This window comes from Mycteria americana, chromosome 8 (genome assembly GCF_035582795.1).
Source record: "Mycteria americana isolate JAX WOST 10 ecotype Jacksonville Zoo and Gardens chromosome 8, USCA_MyAme_1.0, whole genome shotgun sequence".
NCBI classification, from domain to species: domain Eukaryota; kingdom Metazoa; phylum Chordata; class Aves; order Ciconiiformes; family Ciconiidae; genus Mycteria; species Mycteria americana.
Genome location: NC_134372.1, coordinates 3,864,543 through 3,889,280, shown reverse-complemented (window position 1 = coordinate 3,889,280; position 24,738 = coordinate 3,864,543). Strand labels below are relative to the sequence as shown.

General features: G+C 45.5%; 1 protein-coding gene across 1 annotated transcript; it reads left to right on the top strand.

The window, feature by feature from the left end:
• Positions 1-7,626: 7,626 nt before the first annotated feature.
• Positions 7,627-24,592, top strand: VDAC1 (voltage dependent anion channel 1). The gene is made up of 9 exons (XM_075509609.1): positions 7,627-7,760; positions 14,555-14,624; positions 15,194-15,243; positions 16,248-16,400; positions 16,491-16,543; positions 18,824-19,051; positions 22,127-22,277; positions 22,660-22,717; positions 23,617-24,592. The coding sequence occupies exons 2-9, from the start codon at positions 14,558-14,560 to the stop codon at positions 23,706-23,708; spliced, it is 852 nt and encodes a 283-aa protein (XP_075365724.1). The 5' UTR covers positions 7,627-7,760; positions 14,555-14,557; the 3' UTR covers positions 23,709-24,592.
• The last annotated feature ends 146 nt before the right edge of the window (positions 24,593-24,738 follow it).

Below are 24,738 nucleotides of genomic sequence, written 5' to 3'. Positions count from 1 at the left end.
GCACAGAATAAACACTGCAGCTGATGAACAGATGCTTTTAGTTTAGTTTTGTTTTTTTAAAAAACAGTGTTAAATTTTATCTGTATTTGCAAGAGTATTCCGTCAGGCAGCCTAAATATGACTTGAGCAAATAATCACTTAAATAGAGCCGAACCACTCGCGTTTTTTTGGCAAATATCAATCCAATGTGACTATTTTGCTGCCAAGCCCCTGTTTGCTTCCAGCAGTCTTCTAGTGCTGAAACTTCATTTGTGAAGATGACAAAACCAAGCATCCCCTTAGCTCCAGCAGTCCTTGTTTGCCAGGGTGAATTTTTCTTGAACGTTTTACATGGCTATGAAACCTGCTGCCGTGCCAATGACGGCAGCCAGTGGGGAGCCCCGGCGGGTTCTTCCTTCCCTGAAGCTCTCGTCCATCACTGCAGCTCCCTGGCAAACACGCCGAGGATGAGCCACGATTGCACGTTTGATACCTAGCTAATCCGTTGTGCGAGGGCTGGTTTCTCTCGAACCAGTTTTCAATGTGAAGTACCGGATATCTTCCTTTCCTGACCATGTCCTTGCCTGGGAACAGCCGGCAGTGAAGCCCGAGCCGTGCTCGGTGGCTTTTGGTTGCATTTTGGGATGGCGTGTGCAGAGTGACCCACTGCACACCCGACCCCCCTCCCGTGATCCAGCCCCACGGGGCTGGGCAGGCGTCGTCGCAAGGTGCTTCGTGTCTCTGTGTTCCCTCTTCATTGCAAACACATTTCCTGGCGAGGCTGGAAATCTGACTTGTGCTCTGCTGTGCAAATAGGTTCAGTAGCCAGCGGCCAGAAAAATCTCTCACCTAGAAGCCAGCTTCTGCCATCCCCACTGCTTGTACCTTATGTGAGGGATAGTTTTCTTCCAATTCTATTCAGCAGTCTGGTCCTGGACAAGTAAAAGAAGTGTTATACTGTATTGCTAATAATCATGTTTGCAGCCCTGTAACCACAATGTGGAAGACTTATCTGCCAAATTAATACCAATGCTTCCTGAATTTAAATAGCCTACAAATAATGTTTTGCTTGGTATGTATTTATCACCTATTTATCTTACATACCATATCTTTGCTGCTTCTCTAATGCTGCTTTCAAGACAAGATAATCAGGTATATTTAGGAAGTAAGTACTGCGGCTTGTGAAAACTTCGGTTTCGATTTTTCCTTTTCCTGAGAAGCGCAGAGGGCTGTTGTATCATTCAACATCTGCAGAAAAAATGTATGCCAGGAGGGCACGGCTTCAGCTTCTTTCCTCTTTTCTTCTCTGAAGATCTCTTCGGTACCTGCAGTCACAGCTCCTTGCAACGATGCCACGCTTGATGCCTCTGTGTCACTCACCGCTCCCCCGTGGTTACTGATATCGTCCATGCTCTGTCCTCAAAGAAACAACAACTCCAGCCAGCCTCGCCTGACATATTAAATTTCCAACTCTCCCCAAACAATTCAAGTCGTAAAAGCCGTGACATCTGCTTTGACAGCCCGCACCCAAGGCTGAGGGTGCCTATCGCCTTCCCCTCTGCCCGGCCCGGGGAGGTGCACGTTTGCCTCCGCAGAGCGAAGATGAGGTTACCGAGACCACGGGAGCCTGTGCTCCTGCTAACAGCTCTGTTTGAAGCAGACTACTGGTCCAGGACAGGCGCGAGAGAAAAGTGTTGCAGCCTTTGCAACTTTTGTTCGGAGTGAAAAGGAACATATACAGTGGCGGAGAAGCTCTTGGCTTTGATCATTGCTGGTTACGGGAAATAAAAACATAACCCAAAGGGAGTGAGCGAGGGGTGTAATAATGTCAGGTCAATCTCTTTGTTATTCTCCGAGATCAAAAGAAGCTGGGGGAGTTTAGCTTTTATTGCCTTCCCCTTTTGTTTTCTGCTTTTTGGCTTCCTTCCTTAAAAATCAATACAGCCCTCTCTGGGCTTGTAACAGCCCCGTGCCCCCACCCCTGCTAGCCCCAAGCCCACTGCAGACTGTGTGGCACGGCGCTGGTGTAGCACACCGACCAGGGATGCCCATCGCTGGTCAGCCTGCTGCGTGCTACTTCAGTAGAAATACTCAAACAAGCCTTTCTGCTGTGCTTTGAACTGGGATTTATTCTCCCGGCGGAGCTCGCCCTGCCGCGTTGATGAAGGGCCCTTGAGTGCAGCCAGGAGAGAGCCTGAACAGGGCTCCATCGCGCCGCAGATGCGCTGATCCTCACGGCGTCCATCCACAGAATCCAATTAATAACATCTTTTTCTTTCGTTACCAGCTCTGGTGGTTTTGTCAGCATCACAAAGGATTGAGCCTGGTGCACTGGGGAAAACCAGGCTCTGGGCTGGTTTATCTTCCTAGGGCAGAATATAAACTTGCGTGGGTCCGTATCTCGATTACGGAGCTGAGCGGTGCCTGGAAACTCCAGGCGGGTGACGGGCTGGACAACTGGGAATGGGAACAACTAGCGACCTGTCTGACCGGAGCCGTCTCTGCTGGTCATCCAGAACCCCCGTCACCACACAGCCGCATTTTGAACCTGCTCGTCCCTCTGCCTGTGTTTACCCCAGGGTGCCTTCAGCCTGCCTGTCCTGGCTGCAGCTGGGCTGGTTTACGTGGTCACTGTCCTGGCCGCTTGTCCCAGAGGTCATGGATCCTCAAGGAGGATCATCCCTGGAAGTATTTAAAAGCCGTTTGGATGAGGTGCTTAGGGACATGGTGTAGTGGTGGGCTTGGTAGTGTTGGGTTTACGGTTGGACTCGATGATCTTAAAGGTCTTTTCCAAGCTCTACGATTCTGTGATTCTGTGTTAACTTGCACGATTAGTTGGTCCATAGTCTGTTTTGTGAAAATAACCGGTTAAAACCACTCAACTATTTTTAAGAGTTTTAAAGCGATTCGGATGGTCTTGAGAGAATGGGGAAGGAGGGAGCAGTGCCGTGCGTGGGTATGAGAGGGCTGAGCCCCCAGGGAGGAGCAGGGGTGGTGGTGAGGGTGCCCGGCACATCCCGGCTCGGCCGCAGCCGGAGCAGCGCGTGGGTTTGTGCTGGTGGTGCCTGCCCGCAGCTCCTGGGCTCCCGCCTGGCAGCAGCCCCTGTACCCCTAACCCTGTACCCTAACAGGGCTCCCGCCTGTACCCCTAACCCGCTGCTCGGGTTCGGGGTACAGCCCGGCGGCCCTGCAACCCCCCTGCAAGTGGTGGTTTGCTGATGCACACAGACAGGCGGCTGTACCGATGGTGGCAAATGGCCGCTTATAACTCATTCTCAGAGACCAGAAGCAGCCCATTTACACCCGTCAAGCTAGAAATTGTTTATTATGATATGCAGGTGCCCCACGGAGCACTGGAGCTATGTAAGCAACCCCGATGCGGTGTTTTCTGCGGTGGAAACAACCGGTCCTCTGACATGGGCACAGCAGGCAGTAAGGGCTTGCCTCCGAGCAACAAAACTGGGTTTGAGTTTATAAGCGTAAGAGGCATGAAGATGTGTTTAGATAGTGTGATACCGAACAGCAAGGCGTCCTCGCTTATTTTATCCTTCCATCAGCGTGTTCTTGACTGATTATGAATGAATTCCTTGCAAGTTAACAAGCTGAAAACATTTTTGTTATTAAAGAGAGCCAAATCAAACTCTACCGAACAAATACATCTTGCACCTATGGCTAATCAGTTTTTCAGCTATTCAAACATGCTATGTGATATGAATGAAGCTGCGGTTGAATTAGACCTAGCTGTTCATGCAAAATTCACAAGCCGCAAATGAGCAGCAGGGCAATTTTTTCCTCACAGCTTCGTTTTAGGCAGCTAAATTCTTTTGGGAGGCAGAGGGAAAAATGACAGTTTTGCATATTTTGGCTATATAAATGTGCTTAATGAAAATAGTATTTGCTGATCCCATTTTATGAAGGAATTGAATCAGAAGCACACTTTGAAACGCAGCAGGGCTGATCCTCCCACCTTCTCGCCACTAAGCGCTGTGCAAAACAAGCGTAAAGCTGTGCCCCATCAGAAGGAGCACAGGGCAGAGCGCGGCGGGGAGCCCGGCCCCGTTACTAGAACCCGATGTTGTTGGTACCTGCAGCGAAACTCTACTGACTTTGATTTATTCCCCGTTCATTCGGTATGAAATAGTATCAGAACCCGGCTCACGGCTATATCCATTAGTGGTACAGGACAGAGCTTAAAAATAATCCTTTGGCTGACGCGCAGATTTATATAACAAAGGGTGGGTCAGCCAGATTTTCCGGCAAACTGGCGTTAAAAAAGCCTCTCTGAGTGCTCAAGACCTAAAGCTTGTGACGGCAAGGAACATTTAGATGGACCTTATACCTGAACTATTTGTGGCATTATTATTTGTCAAATCTATTATTATGGATTCCCTTTTATTCCATTTTCACCTGGTAAAATAAATTAAGATGTAGCATTACCAAAACCCACAGGCTGCCAAAATAAAAGAGGGAACTGACATTTAGAGCATTTTGGTGATTTCTTACACTTTGAAGGAGTCTCTAAAATTTAAACCGAAGTCACAAGCACAGATTTCCTCCCTTGAGAACACCGAGTGTAATCCTTCAGTTCATCTGGCACTCGCCAGGATAATCTACAGCTCATAGCCTGTATGAAAAATAGAGCCCAAGAGAGCAGCTGACACCGACGCCCAGCTCCATACGAGGAGATTTGCTGCCATCTTTTGGTAGATGCATGTTCCAGAAGGCAATGAAAAATTATCTCTGCACAGATAGTAAGCGTCTTCTCCCTCCGCTCGTTCTTAGCCCACCTGCGGCATCGCCTCAGCCCCTGCTGCAGAGGCAGCCCATGAAAATTCCTCTCAACCACGGGTACCCTCAAGGAGACCCTGAGCACCCCGAGCGTGCCTGTGGGGCTGGGAGGGCTAAGTGGGGGGCACGGGGCCTGCGTGCTTTCTTCTTGGTCTTGCTGGTGAAGGGGAAAGGCTCAGGTAGAGACTGCGGGGGTGAAAGCCCAGAAGGAGGAATCTGAACACTGGGGGAAAACCAGAAAAGTCAAAAGCAGGGTAAATAGGATGTGTGCAAGAAGGATTTTCACAATAACGTGGTGAGGGCTTGGCTGCTGCCTTGTTACTGCTGCTGCAGGTGCCGGTCAAAGGTTTTCCTGTGCCCATAGCAGAGGGGACATCCCGTGAACCGTCCGGCCCCCACCTCCATCAGCACCCGCAACAGGAAGGGGCAGGCAGCACACCAGCCCGCGGTTGCGGTCATGTCACACGCCGGCTGCGACGGATCTCTGCCAGCGTCCTGCCCCGACCACGCTGCAAGTCCTCTGTACTATAAAAATCTCCTGAGCTAGAGAAAGGCTGTAGGGAACAGGCAGCAATCTCTGCACGCTTGCAGATAATATAAGAGTTTTTTATGCCTGGAGGTAATAAAAGAATATATTTGAGATGGGGCGGCAGCGGGGATGAGCTAGGGGAGGGAGCAAGGCGGGGAGGCAGCGCTCTATAAATCACACTTGTTGTTGTGCGATTTACCTTTGCAGCGGGCAAAGAGCTGGGGCTGCACTCACTTTGGCAGGTTGAGGAAATGCTGCTTGGGCCAAAGGGGTGACGGGGATGTCCCACTCCCCTTTGGTCCTGCTCCCCTCCGGGGTCTTGCCTCCGCACTGGCAGCCCCCTCTCTTCCCTCGCTCCTCCGACTCTTGGGTGATGGGGTTCAATGCACCCTAGCAGAAAGCCACCCAGCTGCTTTTGCTGGGCTAGGGTTTTTTTTCATGGGCCAGTGAGTGAAATCAGCCCAGGGCAGGCTCCGACAAGCCCCAGAGTACGGGGGAAGAGGGAAGGCACGGGCTGCTGCGAGCGGCAGAGCGGAGAGGCTGGACAGAGCGGAGCGGCTGGCCAAAGCCGACACTTCACCCTGGTTGAAACCCCATGCTCTGGTTGCGACACCGGTGCTCGTAGGGTTTCCTTGGCAGCTGGATCAACAAAATGACTGCGGTTAGAAGTAACTCTGCAAATTTGAGAGAGACCTCGTTTCAGTTATACGTTTCTGTTCAACATGAAGCCCTTTGCAAGGTTTATTATTTAGTTTGATTCAAAGGTCACAAACGCCGTGTGTGTGTGCTCCAGTCATGTTTCTGAGCAGGATGTCGCTGACCTCCGCTCCCGGGGTGTGCTGGGGCACGCACCAGTCTCCTGCTGTGGGTCCAGCCCTGCGACGGCCGTGGGAGCGGTGCCTTTCTGGAGAGACGCTGCTGGGAAAGCAAAGGCATAAGCCAGGCGAGAGCACGAGCGGGGAAACCGGCTCTCGCCATCCGTTCCCACTGTGCAAGGGAGAAAGAGTAGGAAATAATTCATTGTAAAAAAAAAAACCAAAGTAAGTAAGAGTGCACATGGGTGGGATGTGAACTCTTAGCAACGATTTCTTTTTCTAACAAAAATCTCCCTTGGATGCTGGGGCCAGAAGGGTGACTATCAAGACCATCAAGAGTTTCCTGGGTGGGATGATTCTCCCGTTTATCTTGTGGCTGATGCTCTGAGCTCTCCAGGAGCCTCCAACAGTGAAGGACTGGTTTTATATCTCATCCTGAAAGCAGCACAGCTTCAGCCTCTGTTCCTCTCTGGTAGCGGAGCACTCCCCGCCTGACCTTCCGTCACCAGGACAATTTCATTCTGGACTCAGCCCCAGCTTCCCCATAAGCCGTGAGGGCTGATTCATGTCTCTGAGGGGGAGTTATGAAAGATGTAAAGCTCCCTAATTCACTGGAGCATCTCCACGCTCCCTGCCTGGGGAGGCTTGCTGCCTCGCTGCCGCCCCATCCCTCCGACAGCTCCCTTGCACGCTCACCGTGGCACACGGCTTCACCTGCTCCGAGGCTCTCCCGAACTCTCCCTTCCTCCTCTCCCGCCGCTCTTGGCCCAACCAGAATATCGGGAATGGGAATTCTAACTAGATGGGGAGTTAGAATTTAACTGTTTCTAGGCAATACTAATTTAACTAATTCTAACTAGTGGCGAGTTAGAATTTAACTGTTTCTAGGTAATTCTAATTTAACTAATTCTAACTAGATGGGGAGTTAGAATTTAACTATTTCTAGGTAATTCTAATTTAACTAATTCTAACTAGTGGGGAGTTAGAATTTAACTGTTTCTAGGTAATTCTAATTTAACTAATTCTAACTAGATGGGGAGTTAGAATTTAACTGTTTTTAGGCAATACTAATTTAACTAATTCTATCTAGATGGGGAGTTAGAATTTAACTGTTTCTAGGCAATACTAATTTAACTAATTCTAACTAGTGGGGAGTTAGAATTTAACTGTTTCTAGGCAACGCTAATTTAACTAATTCTATCTAAATGGGGAGTTTCCACCAGGGCTGGGGATCCCGCTGCCCAGGTGCCCCGGGTCGCTCCGGGGCTGGAACCGGTGCGTCTCGGCGATGCCGTGCCCCGGGGCCGGGGGCCTCCCGCTGCCTCTCGGGGAGCATCGCCCGGTGCCGGACCCGGAGCCGGTGCGGTTCGGGGTGGCGGTGCCGGCCGGCGGCGGGGAGCGGGCGCCCGGCGGGAGCCCCGGCGCCTCCCGGGGAGCGGCTCCCGCCGCCCGCTGCGGCGGCAAGGCCCGCCCCGCCGCCCGCCCCTCCTGCCCGTCCCCTCCCCTCCCCTCCCCTCCCGTCCCCGCCCGCCGTCACGCAGCCGCCGCCGCAGAGGCCGGGAGGCGCCGGGCAGGGGCAGCCGCCGCCGGAGGAGGCCGAGGCGGGAGCGGGAGCGCGGCGCAGGCTGCTGCCGCCGCGGCGGGGCCAGGTAGGGCGGGGGCGGGCGCGGGGGGTCGCGGCCGCGGTCCCCGGGCCGCCCTCGGAGCCGCGGCGGGGCGGGGGGGAAGCGGGGGGATCGGCGGCAGGCGGGAGGGGAGAGCCGGCGGGGCGGGTCACGGGTGGGAGCGGGGGGAACCCGCAGCGACCCGGGAGGGTTTAGCCGTCCGCGGCCCGTCGGACTGGGAATAACTGTTTTCTGACGTAATGCTGGGCGTTACGAAATGAGGGCCGTTTTCGAGGCGTGGGGTGCCCGCGACATCGGAGGGCGGCGAGGCGGTGGCACGCGGGGACGCCTCGCCCACGCGTGGTGCGATGCCCTCGGCCGTGGCTGGGAGGCCGAGCGCCGGTCGGCCGGGCGCTGGCCCCGCGGCGGGGATTTAAAGGCCGGTTGGCCACGGAGGAGCGTGCAGGTTTCTTGACAAACACGGCCGCAAGCGGGGATCGTTCGTCAGCATCCCGGGGAGCAAAGGTCGTGGGTGGCGGGTGGCCGCGCCTGCCCGCATTTGGCACCGTTTGAGCGCTGACGTCCCTGCCACCTCGCTCGTCCGGGCCCCTGGGATCTTTTTTGCAGGTTGGCAGATTCATCCTGACGTGCATCACAAACCCAAACCCCACTCCAAGCAGCCAAACCGATTTTTGTTTCCTTTTATTCAGCTTATTCTCAAAACGTAGCGCTTTTCTTGGGGGGGGAATAATGCCAGTTTACACATCTCGAGGACTCGGTTTTCCCCTCCCAAACCGAGCAGGGAGCACCGTGCAGCCACAGCAGCAGCGGTGCAATTGCCTCCATTCTGCCTCGTCACAGCCCTGGCTGGGAACAACTCTTGCTGGAGGGTGATCGACTCATTCAGTCTTTGGGCATTTGTAAAAAAAAAAAAAAAAAAATAGTAACAAAATTTTCTGAAAACGAAGCGGAGCTGACTCATCCTTACTGACCGACGCAGGGTTGTGTCTCTGGGGAATATTTACAGTGATGCCGGCTGAAGCAGATCCCCATCTCGTTTCTCAGACGGTCTAGTGAGGATCAGAAGCGTGTTGCAGTTTGTTTTGTTCGGTGCAGTGGATGGTTGAATAATCGCCTGTCTCGTGGCATTTCATCTATGAAATTTTGCCAGAATTCCTTCAAAAAAGGGCTTTTGCACTACTGCAAAGACATTCCCGAATAATCCCTCCCCTCAGCCCTCTCCATTGAAGGTTTACGCTGATCCACAGCCTGCACCTTTTCTTCCTGCCCACGTTTCGGGTGGTGCGGGGGGGTGTGATGGTGTGTGGGACATCGCCGTCGGTTGCCATAGCACCAGGAGCGATGTCCCCAGCCCTTGCTCTCCAGGATGCAGTCGGGATGCACAGGCAAAGGCCCTCGTGTGTTTGGCATCTGCTGCAGGTAGAGAAAAACCCATCCACCGGCTCCGTAGCCTGCGCTCCGGTGCGGTGGATGCTCCTCATCGGTGCGAGAGTAGCAAGCTGTCAAATTGTGCTGGAAGACAAAATGCCGTTTTAATTAGTCATCCCCATTGATCTGGCGCTGGGTGTTCCTGCAGCGGTGCCGGGAGCGAGGGACGTGTCCCTTCTTGAGCGCTCTGCCGGGGCGTGCGCCAGCCTTGCCCCTGCGCCGTGCTGGTGGCACGGGGTGGGACAGCAGTGCTGCTCATCTCCTTCTCTGCAGGTATTTGAAAGAAACAGATAGTTAACCTGAATGTTTCATTTACCGTACAGGGTGTGTGGTTTTTTGTTCTTCCCTTGCAGTTTTAGTAAGTACAGTAGCTACAGCAGGCTGCAATATCCCCCCAACTTTGTTTAATTGATACTTATATGTGATAGTTTAATAAGGGGTTGCCGTACAACGTTGTCGTTCTTAATTTATACCCACGCAATTAAGAGCACGCTCTTTCTTTCTTTAATTCCATAAGTACTAGTGTAGACTAAATCATAATATTGACATTTGCTTTTAAGGGGTTTATCTCCTCTATCGTCCTGTGTTTATTGGGCTACAGAGATACTGCATAAACCAATCTGTAAAACCTAAATCTGCTCCATCATGTATGTAGTTCAAAAGCAAAGCTGCGGTAGGAAGGCTGTGATCCTGCGAGTGTCAGAGGGACGCTGCACGGGTTTACTAATACCTGCATGAAAGAAATTGTGGACTCCAGAGTCTTAAATTTTGAGTCATAATGGTGCACGGATTATATGATGTCGGCACAGTAGCAAGTCGGGGCAAAAAGCATTGTTAAGTGTTGTGTCCCATAATGCAGAGTATTTACAAATCACGGGCTTAACTGGCTTCTCAAAAGACTTGTGAATGTGCCGAACTTGATGTTTGACCTCAGTGGGACTACTCATGTATTTACGGTTAAGCGTATTTTCAAATCTCTGCACAATTAGACTTCTGAACCTGATTCAAAGCAGACTGTAGTCATGACTTGTACGGGTTTGGGATCTACATCAGAAAACCCAAACTGTGGAGCCAGCGCCGTGCTCACCTGGCAGCCTGGGCTGTCGGACGGTGGGACAGGGGTACCGGTGCCGTGCGGGGCTGGTGGCTCCGGCCAGCCTGCCCTGGCGTGCGGAGAGAGCTGGGCCCCGTTCTGCCTGAGAGCAAAAGCACCGTCCTTCGTGGTCTGTTTATTGATACAACATACGTTGGTTGGGAAATGACACTGCACAGGCTGGGGGTCCAGAAAGGTGCTTAAAAGTTCCTTCATACCAAGGAATATTTTTTCCTTTCAGGAAGGAGATAAATGAGAAGTAAATTAAGCAGGTTTTTTGGATCGTGGGGCAAGAGACCCTCGTGCGCTTTTTTTTTCCTCATGCAGACAGACTGTACCTGGTCTCATAACCCGATGCTGCTTGTCCTTCCCGGCTCACACGCTGGTGGGACGCGTCCCCGGCAGCTCTTCTGTGCCAGCTCTGCAGTTATCATCTTCTCAGGGGTACCGCTTGTGGAGACGGGGAGCTGAAATGGTCAGAACTACTGTTACCGTCAAGAAATGGTACACGAGTTCAAATTTATTAGGAAAAATGTGGCTAGAGTAAGGTTAAATCCAACCTTTTTATTTTCTCAGCCTTGAATCTGATAGACTCCCATTGTCTCTTCATGGGAATTTTATTCTTATCCTGGATTTTATTCTTATCTTAAATTTTTAGATTGCTCCTTCCCCTTATGTAAATATAAAGTTGATAAGTCTATGTAGGGAAACTTTAACTTAGCCACGTAAGAGAGTTATCAAGCAGAGATGAGTTTTCCTTTGGTTGCAGCCAGTCCTTACATTTGCCAATGGCACCCCGGGGGTTTGCTGCCTGTTGGGCTGATTTGGATTTAATTGCCCAGAACTGTATTGTAGGGTGAAAACTCTGCCATCTGTGACGCTGGAAAATATTCAAGTTTGGCCTGCTGGAAGTGCTTTGTCTGTAATGAAACCTTCACTGGGGCTGGCTCTTGGGTCCTGCAGCTCCAAAGGAAGCTCCCTGTTTTCTCCCTATGGCAGTTATAAATCGGGCGTTCACGGAGCAGCGCTCGGCGCTAACTCCTCGCTTCAGGTGTTCCTCAGTCATGACTTGTGCTACACTCTTTCCTACTCAAGAAAATAAAAATATTCTCCTACTTGGAACACGTTATATGTATTCTACTTGGCCTGCTTTGTGCGGGAGCTGAGGTACGCGGTCACTCTGAGCTATTTGCACAGTTGGACAAGGATAAAAGCAATGAATTCATTTCAGCCCTAACCTAATCTGAGTTAATGTGCTGGGATCCCACTGGTGAAAAGCAAGGGCACTTGGCCACGGCCATTCCTTGATCCCTTAAGAGTTTGAATCCTTGTTAAGCATGCTTGTCTTACAAGTGCGCTCGCACAGGATGTAATCAGTTTTGTTTTCCATCTGTTAAACAAGAGGCTTCTGATTAGCCAGTGCAAACAGAAATAATTATTTTTGTTCTTGCTGACAACAGCAAGGTTAACCACCACATACCTAGCTTGTAGTGTTTTCCACACTCAGCAATTTTAAACACCTTGCTCTGTGTGCATTACATGATTTGCCTTACAACCGGCAGGGATTTGGCTTTCAGTATTGTCCCTTAATTATAGTAATTGCCTAAGTGGAGATCTCGACATCTCCCACTGTCCTACAGCCACAGCGCAGGCTGCAGCAGTGGGAGCAGCCTGTCACAACTCATCCACCCGGTGAGCCTGGCCACATCCAGTGGGGACGATACACGAACGTCAGCGGGAGCAAAACTTGGCTTCGTGGGCTTGGATAAGGGAAAAACATAACCTACGAAATCCAAACCAAAAGCATACAGCATTCAGTTTTCAAGAAAATATTTTTCTTTTATGAAGTGGCTCAAAGGGGCTGTTGATAAAATATATCTGGTAGATTCCAAAGTGCAGCTGGCAGAGCAGTGCATTATCTTCCAAAGCAATGCTTATTTGATTTTCAAGTGTACGGATTTTTTAACATTTTTAATTTTTGATGATGCTAAATGGAAATACCCATCAGAGGGTTCTCATGAGACTGGGCTGCTCTGGCAGGGAAGAAACGTTTCCTGAACACATACAGCCCGTAGTGAATCCTGCCAGCCCTCTCCGGAGTCAGAGCTGCCTCAGCTCTCACTTCAAGGCATGATCTCCAAGCAGAGCATTGTACCCTGCTTCTAGTGACTTTGATAAGGAGCAGAGGAATTACTTAAAGAAATCTGTTAATACTTGGTTTGGGTTTTTTTTTTTTGTGTGTGTGGTTTTTTTGTGGTTGGGTTTTTTTTTTCCCTTTTGTTTTTTTTTTTTTTTTTTAAAGGGTGGTTCTGTGTTTCCAGAACCACATCTGATCAACTGTTAAAATGGTTTCTCCTGTAGAGAGTGGTGCTTATAAACATTAAATCCCAGCTTTCATGCTTGCACAACAAACGAGGAGAGACATTTAGGTCTAATATAAGCAGCTAAAACTGCTTTGGAATATGGATTTTTTTTTTTTTTAATTTAACTGTTTAGCTGCTTACGTATTTTGGGCTGCAACTTATTACTGAACTATACCTGGAAAGAGATGACAAGACTTCTTGATGGCATCCAGGGAGCCTCCACAACTGAAGCTACATCGTACTATGCGCCCTTGTATCCTACTTTATGTATGTTCTGAGAAGACTGTTTGCTTTCATTTAGCCAGCAGATCTGTTTTGTTCCCTCTAGGATAGGGATTCTGCATTTATGCAATAGCAATAGCCTGCTGTAGCAGGCAACAACTTGTTGGATGGAGTGCTTGAGGCGTCGAGTGACTGCTGAAACTCCCTATCTGATATTCGTGGGGTGATGTGCTTGCCCAGAGAACCGCATCCAAGTCTACAGCCAGCAAGGCTATTAAGAGCACCCCTCGTGTTCAGAGCTAGCTGTTTGGTTTGTGGTTTAAAGGAATCGTTTTCTGCTAACGTTGAATAGTCTGGAGGAAGGATTGGCAGGCAATTTTTTTACGCATTTGCACGCTTGTGTAATAAACTGCTTATTACTTTGGCATAACCAAAAAGTTTGGGAATACGGAATTTTAGTGTAACATCTGGTATTGAGAGGACCAGCTTTATCTCCTTTGCTTTTTTAAAATTATGAAATCTTGTCTATAAAGACAGAAGGTGTACACCATTTCACATTGTCTGACTTTGCTTCCCTAGAACATATTACTGTACTCGGATAAGAAAGTAGATTTGCTTGGTTTGTTCCTCTCGGGATCACCTTTTCTCCTCCGTATACGATGAGACAGTTTTCTCAGTGGCTGAGAAAATGGGATTCATTCATATCTCTTGCAGGAGGCCACTGAACTAAGAATGGTCAGGGGCTGCTGAAGATGGGAAAGTGAGGAGCTACAAGGCAATGTGGGCATCCCTACCCAACCAACCATGATGGAGAAAGCTGCCCCCGCAGCGTCCACGCCACTGGGCTGCCGCCTGGCTCCAGGCTTTGCAGAGAGCTCTAGTCTGCTTGTGGCTGCTGAAGCGGGGTTGTGGCTACCCTCCCGACTGCCTGACTTCCCAGCGCAGCATCCCTTCAGGCTTAATTTTCCTCAGCAAGCTCATTTTTTTCCCAGTTGAGGAACAGAAAAAACACTTAAAGGTCAATGTCTAAGGAGACACCTTAACCCTGTCTCCTTACACCTAAGGTGTCTAAGGGAGACACCTTAGACCCAATGTCTAAGGAGACACCTTTGCAGTAGCAAAGTCAGAGGAAACTGAAGCAGAAGAATGACCGTTCGTCGATTTTGCTAACACAAATGTTATCCACTTGCTGCTCCAAATTGGGGGGAGAGATGGTCCTGATGCTAGATGCTCGTCCTGGTTAGATTTCCTGAGTGGATGACTTGGGGCCCTAATGCTTTGCATCGGAATGCATAGATCTGTTGCAAGAAGCAGGAGAAATGTTTCCAAGAAATGGTTTCCAATAAATTTCCAAAAAATAATTTCTTATTTTTTTTAAAAAATAAGTTGTTCGTTCGTGCAGTTATAAGAGAACAACAGTTAACTCTTTGGAAAGGCATAGACAATTTCTTTTTTTTTAATATATATTTGTTCTGCAACCTGTTTCTCATGTTTGGTGGCAAATGCGTGGTAATTGCTTCTGCTGGCTAACGAGCAAAATCAAATCACGTTATTTGCTATAGCTGCTTTCTTCAGGCTGTATTTAATTGATAGGTGGTGGACAGAAAATAAAACTGGCTGAAATGGGCTTAAGTTTCTTGTTGCATAAATGAATTAAGTAAGTTTCTGAACACTGTAATTTCCCTTTTGTTTTGTTTGGGTTTTTTTTCCAGAAAATGGCTGTTCCACCTGCTTATGCTGATCTGGGCAAATCCGCCAGAGACGTTTTCACCAAGGGATATGGTAAATAAAGCCAAAATAAGTTTGGTCTTTTGGTGTCTGCCGGATTCCTGAAACTGTTAGGATTTTATTACTTTTCCCTGATAAATATTCCAATCATTTCCATTAGAATCCAGAGAATTTTCTATCATAGCTTCACATTGCCCTTGCAGTCTGGAAAGGGAGGGTAACGTTGCTTTCGACCAAATTCCTCCTGTTCCCCATAGGATTGTTGTCTGTTTTGAAAGAAAATTGTGTGTTGTATTTTGACTCTTTCCTTCTATCATGAATAGGATCATTGATGTCAGTAGTTTGCTTATGAACAAAATGCTGCTCGGTATGAATAAAGACATTATTACCTAATTTGGTGCCAATTAAATTGCTGAGGTCAGTAGGATTAATCGGTCAAGTGTTATCTGAAGTGAGTACGAGCTGCATAATCTGCTTCATAAAAACACATGGTTTGATAAATGTACCCTTGGTTTATTTTTTTAATAGTTCACAGGTGATTTAGAAGGGAGTTTTAAGAAATAAATCAGAAATGCTTTTCAAATTAACCTATATATAATTCGTATTTTTTACTCATCTTCTAGGTTTTGGGTTGATAAAACTTGATTTGAAAACAAAATCTGAAAATGGACTGGTGAGTTTGGAAACACATTGAAATCCAAATTATTGCAACGTTCTTGTGTTTACTGTATATTTCTTTTTAAAAGTAAATACGTAGCCCTTACTCTCCCCCTATCGTTTTTCAGATATATAACCTTGCAAGTTACTTTGCATTTATAATTTTTGTGTAATATACGAGACTGTGCACAAATTAGAGGAGAAGATACAGTGAAGGGCTGCTTTGCAACCACGGTAATTGCTTACCATGAAAATTATGTTGCTGTCTGAGGCCATCGCCATGGCCTGTGCTCGGGGGAAGCGTCAGTGCCTCCCTCCTGCCTTGCTGGACTGAACGAGCAGAACTACGCTGGTTTCAAGTTAGGAGAGGCTGTGCTCCCTCATGGGTTTCTTTCTGTAAAGGTTTTGATTTAGCTCTGTGCTCGCATGGGGCACAAACTCTTCTGGGGGTCCATTAATGAGCATTTCAGAATAATGTTTTGCCCAGGGCCGATAATCAATTTTAAAGGAGAGCTTGCACACAGTTGCGATTCGCGACTTCTCCGTGTCCTGTGGTCAGAATTTCGGACGGTATCTTTTCTAAATGTGCTGCATTCTCTCTTTGTTAGCAGTCACTGAAGAAGTATAGGTGCAATGTAACTGTGCGTTGCAGCTACTACTTAGAACATCTCTGTGATGCATTTGCAGGCTTGCATGCTGATTCACAGATATACCTAGTACAGACTAGCACCTTATTCTGTGCTATGCTGCTTGGTAAGGCTTACCCACGTTCCTGCCCCATATCCGTTCCCTTAGCACGCAATGCTTTTTCTCTCTGACACTGCACTTTTTTGTGGGGCAAGAGCGTGCTGATATTAATGACTAGCAAACATGTTCTTAAATCTTCTGAGAACTCTGCAGTATTGAATAATACGCCAAATTATAATGACTAATATGTTCTACGAGTATAAGTATTTGCCTATATGCGAACATATAAATATTTGCAAATATATATATATATAATTTTCTTTTTCCTTTTAGGAATTTACAAGCTCAGGTTCAGCAAACTCAGAAACGAGCAAAGTTAGTGGTAGTTTGGAAACAAAATACAAGTGGGTGGAATATGGATTGATGTTCACAGAAAAGTGGAACACCGACAACACGCTAGGCACTGAGATTACTCTTGAAGATCAGGTAATTTTTGGCTCAAAAGCTGCAATTTACAAATTAACTTATGACAATCTCTAATTATAAATCCAACCAGTGAATTTCTTTTCTGTTCAGCTTGCACATGGCCTGAAGCTGACCTTTGACTCCTCCTTCTCTCCTAACACTGGGTAAGAAGTGAGTAAGCTTAAGTGACAAAAAAAGGCATTTTTTATTTTAGTTTTCCAGAATCCTGTCTTGCTTCTTTACTTGTTCTGTCCTAAGATACCAAGACAGTTAATAATCAGCCTGTGTATCATGAAATCATGTACATCTGATTTAAATCTTAGTATTAACAATCCCTTTTTAATCCTAAACTATAGCAAGCAAACTTTTAAATACAGCAACTGGAAAATTATAGTCAGAATTAGGGTGGGAAGAAAAGGTTTTGTTTGCACCCCTGTTGCTTATTTCTGGCCATGTCAGAGGATGAGCTACCGTCTGAATAAAAGCGCTAAACAAGTCAGCTGTAATGCAAAGCTTAACAAGCTCCGGGAGCCAGTTGGCCGCGGCTCTAATAGGTCGACGCAGTAATTGGGCTCTTCTCCCGAGCGGCGTTTATCATCTGAATTCTTGCTGGCCACAGCGTGCCTTGGTGGTGGATGAGTATTTCTGACACGGCGATTGGATGCCACATTTTATGTGGGCCAGAGGGATTAAGCAGCAGCTGTAGGTCTAGATGTTAGTTTATTTTTTTCCCCCTGATTATCTTTTTGCAAGCAGTGCTGCCAGTGAGTCAAAATATTTTGCACATTAGCTTCCCAGAGCAGCACGCTGCACTGCAGGCTACCGGGGTTATAGTCCCAGTGGAGGTTTCACCCTGTCTTTTAGATTTAGTGTCCTGCATTTTCAACTGCTTCCAGTCCACTCCTAATTCTAGATTAACTAGATGTTTTTGTATTTGTTAACCAGAATAATCTCTAGTGTTTGTTGATAATTATTTCTTAACTGGTAGGGTTCTTAAAGAAAGGAAAAAGAAAAAACCTTGTATGAGAATGACAAGTTACAGCTCTATAGCTATTTCGTAGGCACTTCACAGACACTATAGTATCTGAGTTATAACGATTGCCTTGCGGGAAGACTATTATAATTTGAATAAATGGAGTGAGATTCAGTCCTGGTGTGACCTGGTTTAGGTTGACAGGGATGCATCATGTCTGAATATGAGACACCTTCTCCCCCTTCCTTACTATTTACTGGCTGTGATGGGTCTCTCAAGAGGGAAAGTCATTTTTAGGAGTGCCCTGTGCTAGCTTGCCGCTGGCCCTGTTGGCATTGGTGGGAGAGGTACCGCTGACTTTTACAGAAGTTGCAGACGAGCTAATGCTGAGTGCACTTAGCTAATGCTGAGTGCTTTTGGCACTCCTGCTCTTTATTTCTGATTTTGCAAAACACAAGAAATTCCTGAGTCTGAAATAATAATAATAATAATAATAATAATAATAATAATGAAAAAGAGAGTGATCTCTATGTTGGTCTGATACAGCATTGAAACAGTTCTTGGAGACTGTTTTTGCCAGCTGAAGTGAAAGGTTTATTTGAAATTTCAAATTAGCCTGTCTTTTCCAGAAAGATTTCAGTAAAAGATTTGGTCAAAGACAGAAGACACTTATAAGGTAAAAAGAGAAGAAAAAAATCTTAAATAAGAGTAGCTGAATGTATTAGACGTAACTCTCTTTGCCTTGTGAGGGTCTGCACGCTTGATGTAAACCGACCTAAGGACACGTGAGAAAACACTGGTCTGGCCAACAGAATAAAAAGAAGCAAGTGACTCAGGAAAGTTAATTTCTGCGTTAACCTGGCAGCCTTTCTAATGGCTGTAGCCATTAAACTTCATAAAGCATCCTAAGGAGAAAACAGGGTGTCAGAGCCGCTGAAGCAGCCTACTTCCTTAGCAGCAGAGACTTTCCCTCAGGAAGCTGGAGACAAAGTAGTGATTTCCCGTTGTCCGTCACAGTAAATGAAATTACCCAGTTCGCTAGGATTGTCTGAAAATTGTTTGTTTGGGACAGGCCAACTACTGTTGACTTTCTGTGGCAAACCTGTCAACTGCTACAGTTTCCATTCCTTCCCTGCACCTACCAAACTTCCAAAACCATCAGATTAGTTGGAGGTGAGGTTTTGTTTTTGTCACCTCCCGTCTGGCTTGTTGTGCTGCTGCTTTTCACAGCCCAGAAGTGCTCAGTGGGGCACCCCACCTCATTTTATTCCTTGATTGCACATGATTCACTGTAGCTGAATTAGGGTTTTGCAAATGTGAAAGGTAAGAAGGTGACATGCCACGTGGCTCTCCAGGTATGCATACTTTGTCTTCAAGAACTATTACACTGAGTTAAAGTAACTGATTTGATTGAATTGCTACCTACGAGCGTACCTTTTCAAAGATACGAGATTCTTTCTTTTCTCTTTAGGAAAAAGAGCGCTAAAGTTAAGACAGGGTACAAAAGGGAACACATCAACATTGGCTGCGACATGGATTTTGATATTGCTGGTCCTTCAATACGTGGAGCCCTGGTGGTTGGCTACGAGGGGTGGCTGGCAGGTTACCAAATGACTTTTGAGACAACGAAGTCTAGAGTAACCCAGAGCAACTTTGCTGTTGGCTATAAGACCGATGAATTCCAGCTTCATACTAATGTGTAAGTATTGGCAGACGGGCATTAAAAAGGCATTTGAAAGGATTTTGCTGGTTACTAGAACAATGAAAGGGACAGAGTTTCAGCAGTGGTGAAAGAAGGGATGGTGGGTTCGAAATTAGTTCTTCATTTAAGATGGCAAGCTGCATTTTTTTAGCTGCGTTAACTTTTCTTTGAATTATGTGGGTGAGGGAGTGCATGATGGAAGCAACTGGAACTCAGTAAGCACCCAAGCATCCAGTGTCTATCTTTCTAACAGATAAGGATTATTAGAATCTATTAGCGGAATAATAAAACAAGTGGGTTATAAAAATATTCTTTGTGAAAGTTGAAATAAAAGCAATGACTTCCTTTTGCACATGTCAAAATCAAACAAAATGGTGGTTTGATCTGTAGAGGAAGGAGTTAATCAGAGGATGAACAAGAATGGGCAAAAGGGAATGAATGGAAGAGAGATGGACTGGGTGTTTTAGTACTGGAAGGGATATGGTGTAAAAGTTTGTTTTAGTATTATAACTCCTAATAATCTGTTTACACAAGCATTTGTCCTTTCTGAATGCATGAACAGTGGGAAACCAGGGCTAAATTCTTTGAAAACCTTAATTTTTCTGTCTCCCGTTCCTCTTAAAAAAGCAGTTTATGCCTTTGGGGAAGACAGTTTTTTAAGATTAGGCGATCCCTAATCCATTCCCCTAGCCCCCCCTTTCCCATTCCCCTGGGTAATTGCATATTTTGCATGTAGCAGAGCTATGGCAGGCTGTTCCCATTTGGGGGCTGAACAACTGTTCTGCCTTCCTGGAGCTGCTTCTTTAAAGGCTTTCTGTTCTGTTTCATGCTGTTCTGCAGAGATCTGGTTTAGGAAGCTCGCACTGCCTTACAGAACAATTGAACCTTCACAGCCCAGACAGTAGGTTTGAAGGATTGCCAAAGCACAAAAATGTGGGCAGAAGACTTTCATCAAAACAATATGCGGGGTCCCCCTCCACTTAGTAGTTAGGAGTTATTCCTTCAAGCACAAAGACTTTCAACTTTGTTATACTGTAGCAATTCAAAACGTTGTATTACTGGCTTTTGCTAGAAAATGCTGTAATTATTATTACTCTTAATTAAAGCAACAGTAGAAACAAACAGCTTTAGAACAGCAGCAGGGGCTCAGATCTTACTGTACTGTTTCTTGGATTCCTGAGGGTCTGTTTCTTAGGTTGCTGTTTACGTGGATGATAAATCATCTTCAGGAGGATGCCTAGTTTGTTTATTTAATACTCATGCTCTACCAACTGACAGGCAAACCCATAAATGTGTGATACGAATAGAAATCATACTTATTGATATTAATAGCTTAGTTAGGTATTTGTCATGTTTCGGCTTTGAAACGTCTCAGAGTTTTTATATAATCCCAGAAACAGTTGTGTGTGGAACTCCCATCAGTAGCCAGCTCGGTTCTTGCACCCAGACAGTTCAGTGTTTCACAGGGATGCGGTGGCAGAGCTGATAATTTAACGAGGTGGGGCTTGAAGCATCGGCTTTGTTCCTGGCATTACACAGACCAGCTGGGGACTTTAGCAAGTTACTTTCCTTAATGGTGCCTTAATAGATGAATTTTCATAGCGGGATAATGTTTTTTTTTAATCTACATCTGAAAAGTGCTATTATTACTATCAGAATTAAAAGGAGGTTTGACTTATTATTATTATTATTATTATTATTATTATTATTATTATTTAATAATAAACAATAACTAAAGGGAGGTAGGGCTGGATAATTTCTAGTTTTAAATATGACTTTCCTCGTTTTTTAAGCATAGCTCAGACCACCCCCCCCCTAATGTTGCAGGTCAAGACAGAGCTGTGTGGGAAGCTTGCACAAAATCTGCCTGTATAACCAGCTCTCCTCAGTCCTTTTTAATCCCTCCTTTTCTTGAGAGCCAAGCACATGCAGTTATAGGTGAGCTTCAGTCTTACCTGAAGTAAGTATTGTAGTGTTTTTCTGGAAGAATTGCTCTAACAATTTAAAAGGCTGCTGCTACTGCTTGAACTTTTAAATAGGCATATCACTACTGTTTGTGCAACTGTTATGAACTAAGGCACATCAGGCCAAAGGGGTAGAAGTGGAGAGATTCTAAATCTGCCCCGATTTTTAAGGTTTGGAATACTCTAATAATTGGAACCAGATTATTTCATAGTTTAGAAAGAATCATAAGTATTTTATTTGCAGAGGTCTTCTGTGGTTTAAAGCCCGTTTTGTGCAATATGTTTGTATCCTCTTTTAGGAAATAGAGCGAAAATGGAAATTCAGATGCTGACTGGTTTACAAGGAGCGCAAGGCTTTTAGAAGCCTTTTGCTCTTGTTTTTATGATCTGCACGCTCTAATGTTTTGCATTTTATTTACCACCCTTTATTCCCTGTGTCACGTTGGTGTCAGGAGTAATTGGAAGTTGTGCAGCTCGGTAGCAGTGGTGGAAGGCTGTCATCATTCAGCTGCTGGCCGGTGCTCTCTGCAAAGTAAAATTAGTTTCATTTCAGTTTCTAGTAGAGAGGTACGTGTAGTACAGATGTACCATAAGGACATTTGCGAAAGCCGGTCAACTTGGACATTAAATTGGCATCTTCACTTCTGATACAGTTCATCTGTGTCTGGTAAAAGCATGCTGACGAGGCAGCGTTAGGATGACTGCTCAGGCTCGGTGAGTGGGGTACAGCCCTTTCAGGGCACTAGGGAGACGTATGCCTGGGAAAATAATTATTTCAGAGATATGCAGAGGAGAATAAATCTCTTTACTACAAAGATGCCCATCTAGAGAGAAGGGGAAATTGGAAGTTGTCATCATTAGTCTAGTTTTGATAGTTTGTCATGGCTTTTTTTCAGTTTCCTAAGTTGTTTGTTGAAATATAGTAACCATCAATGACTTCAAGCATTTAAAAACTCATTACCCATCTGGCCTAATGTCTCTATCTTAGTTGTTACAGGGATATTAAATGAGGTGTCAGTGAATGTTCTGCAAATACAGATCTTACTGGAAAAAAAAAGATGATTGTTTTGGGGTGCAGTTTAAAACTAGACTAATGCATTCCTTCCAGGAATGATGGAACGGAATTTGGAGGCTCCATTTACCAGAAGGTGAATGATAAACTGGAAACTGCCGTGAATCTTGCTTGGACAGCCGGTAATAGCAACACTCGCTTTGGAATAGCAGCCAAGTATCAGATTGACCCAGATGCCTCTTTTTCTGTGAGTGCTGTGCATATACATTTATAAGCATTTGGAAATAGGCTCTTGTAACAGAAACGCGAAGCAACCTTTACAGCAGCGAAGTACGGTTTTGATGCGGTTCTGTGGTGTGTAGTTGGCACATACATCTATTTGTCTTGGTTTTGGCAGCATGAGAGCACAACTATTGGATTTTCCTTAAAAGTGGCACAGAATGTTTTATCGTATTATTGGGCATTGTTTTGAGATTTTGAGGCAAAATGAACTCTAATTTTTTTTTTTTTTGGTGATTTAAAAGATTAAATCCTTTACCTGCTTAAAAGGTGTTACTTAATTTTCAAGTAGGAAGGACTTGGAAGAAAGATACCGAATTATTTACATACAGTATTTTTTCCCTTTAAAGGCTAAAGTGAACAACTCCAGTCTGATTGGATTAGGATACACTCAGACTTTAAAGCCAGGTAAGTCCATGCAGAAGGAATTCAGACATCAGTAAGTGATATTTTATAGTTGGACTCGATGATCTTAAAGGTCTTTTCCAACCTAAATGATTCTATGATTTTTAGGCTGGAAATATCAAAGAGTTATTTTGTGACAAAATGTGAATGGTTTTCTAACATTGCTATGCTGCTTGGCAAGCCAATGACGAACTTTTCCAGGGACTGCTCTGTTAATTTTGGATGTCTGATGGAAGCAGAATTATTAGAGACCACCATCCACTGACCAGTCAGATACTCTTTTATGTTGATACAAAGGATATCTACAATTAGGTGTTTCACAGATAAGTAAATGCGTTTTTAGTACGTTCAGAGGCTTCCTTTCACTGAGTTTTTATTTTGCTTGAAAACGTGACTTTCTCAAGGTCCCCTGGTCCAGGAAGAGGGTAATCGTACTGCTGTGAAATTGGTTTTAATGTAGTCTAATAAATCTGCTGCCAGAATACCAAGCAGATTGACATGAGATATTACAGTAGACAGGGCTTAGGCCTTTTCATACCTAGATTTGAAAGTGGTTTAGAAAGGTGGGTATGTGTCAAGGTCCCAATTTTTCATAATACAGGACTCTAAAATTAGATTAATCAGTGGACCAGCAGCAGTGAACTGACTCAGAGCTTTAATTACTTGGAGTGATAAAAAGCAGAATCTATCACCATGGTTTATTATAAATTTCATAATTCAGGAAGATTTCATATCTGCAAATTGTTTTAAAATGCCCGGTCCTTACAAGGCTAGCTGCCAAATTACGTTAACCTAGCTACCCAATAAATTAAAGCAGCAGCACAGACACCGCACTGACTGAACGTAAAGCTCATGCCAAGTTTTAACAGTTGTCTTTTCTCTCACTTTTCTCTGTTTCGCAGGTATCAAACTGACATTGTCAGCTTTGTTGGATGGCAAGAATGTCAACGCAGGTGGTCACAAACTTGGTCTAGGACTGGAATTTGAAGCATAAGGAGTGATTCTACAATCGCTAATTTGAAAATACAGCATAGCTACCTTCAGAGTATAGTGTACCTTTCAATGTTTTATGTCTGGGATGCAAGTATTGCTAAGTATCAGTCCTGCTAGTCCTGGTTAGAGACAGCTAAGCTTTAAAAATGATGATGTTAAAGAAATGGAGACAAAAGCATAAAAAAAAAAAAATCCTAATTCCAGGCTTTTTTTTCCTGAATGTTATTGCCCGTCACATCTGTCAGCTGCCACATGATAGGAAGTAGGAAGGTGTTGATTACCTCTCCTAACATATTGACTGCACAAGGAATATGTTAACGTGGTATAAAAACGGAGACGTTAAGAATTGCAGACCACTATATCGTACTGTTAATTCCGTCAGCAAAATGTTCCGACACTTAAGGTTTCAATTCACAATGGAATGTGCAAACTTGTCTGAAAAAGGGATTTTTAAAAACAGAGGTTTTTTTTTTTAGATAGACATTTCACGAATGGTTTGTCTTTTTTTGGTTATCTCACACCTACGGCTGTCTCCGGAATGCTTTAGGTTGTCCACCCTGTGTAAGTCCATTGCGGAGGAGGTTTGATGTGACTCAGCCAATACTACCTGTCCTGTGTTGTGGTTCCTTTCCCTTGCACTGACTGGAAGGCTTGTAAGACAGGGCCATAATCAGGGAAGAGTCTTTGTAACTGCAGTCACATAGTTGCATCACTAAATTTAAAGTGGACTTTTGTTTTATTACCACTTTTTTTTAGCAACTAAATGGGTACATTTTTAGAGAGTCTTCCATTTTGTGTGGAACTAGACCCCAAAATGCTGTACTTGACACTACTAAAAATGGATAAAAAACCCAAACCCAACTTGAATAAAATATTGAAATGTCACCTTTTACTTTGTCTTTATATTAATTGTGAAAACAATTTAATATTAATTCTTGGCTCCAGAAGGAGACTGGCAACATCGTTGTGCATATTTTATACCACAGAAACAAAAAATACATAGTCGATTTAAGTTCCAGACACGGCCATGT

Coding starts and splice junctions, on each gene's coding strand:
- VDAC1 (XM_075509609.1), top strand. CDS start 14,558: ATGGCTGTTCCACCTGCTTATGCTGATCTGGGCAAATCCGCCAGAGAC. Junction 14,625..15,193: donor CGTTTTCACCAAGGGATATG/GTAAATAAAGCC, acceptor CTCATCTTCTAG/GTTTTGGGTTGATAAAACTT. Junction 16,401..16,490: donor AGATTACTCTTGAAGATCAG/GTAATTTTTGGC, acceptor TTTTCTGTTCAG/CTTGCACATGGCCTGAAGCT.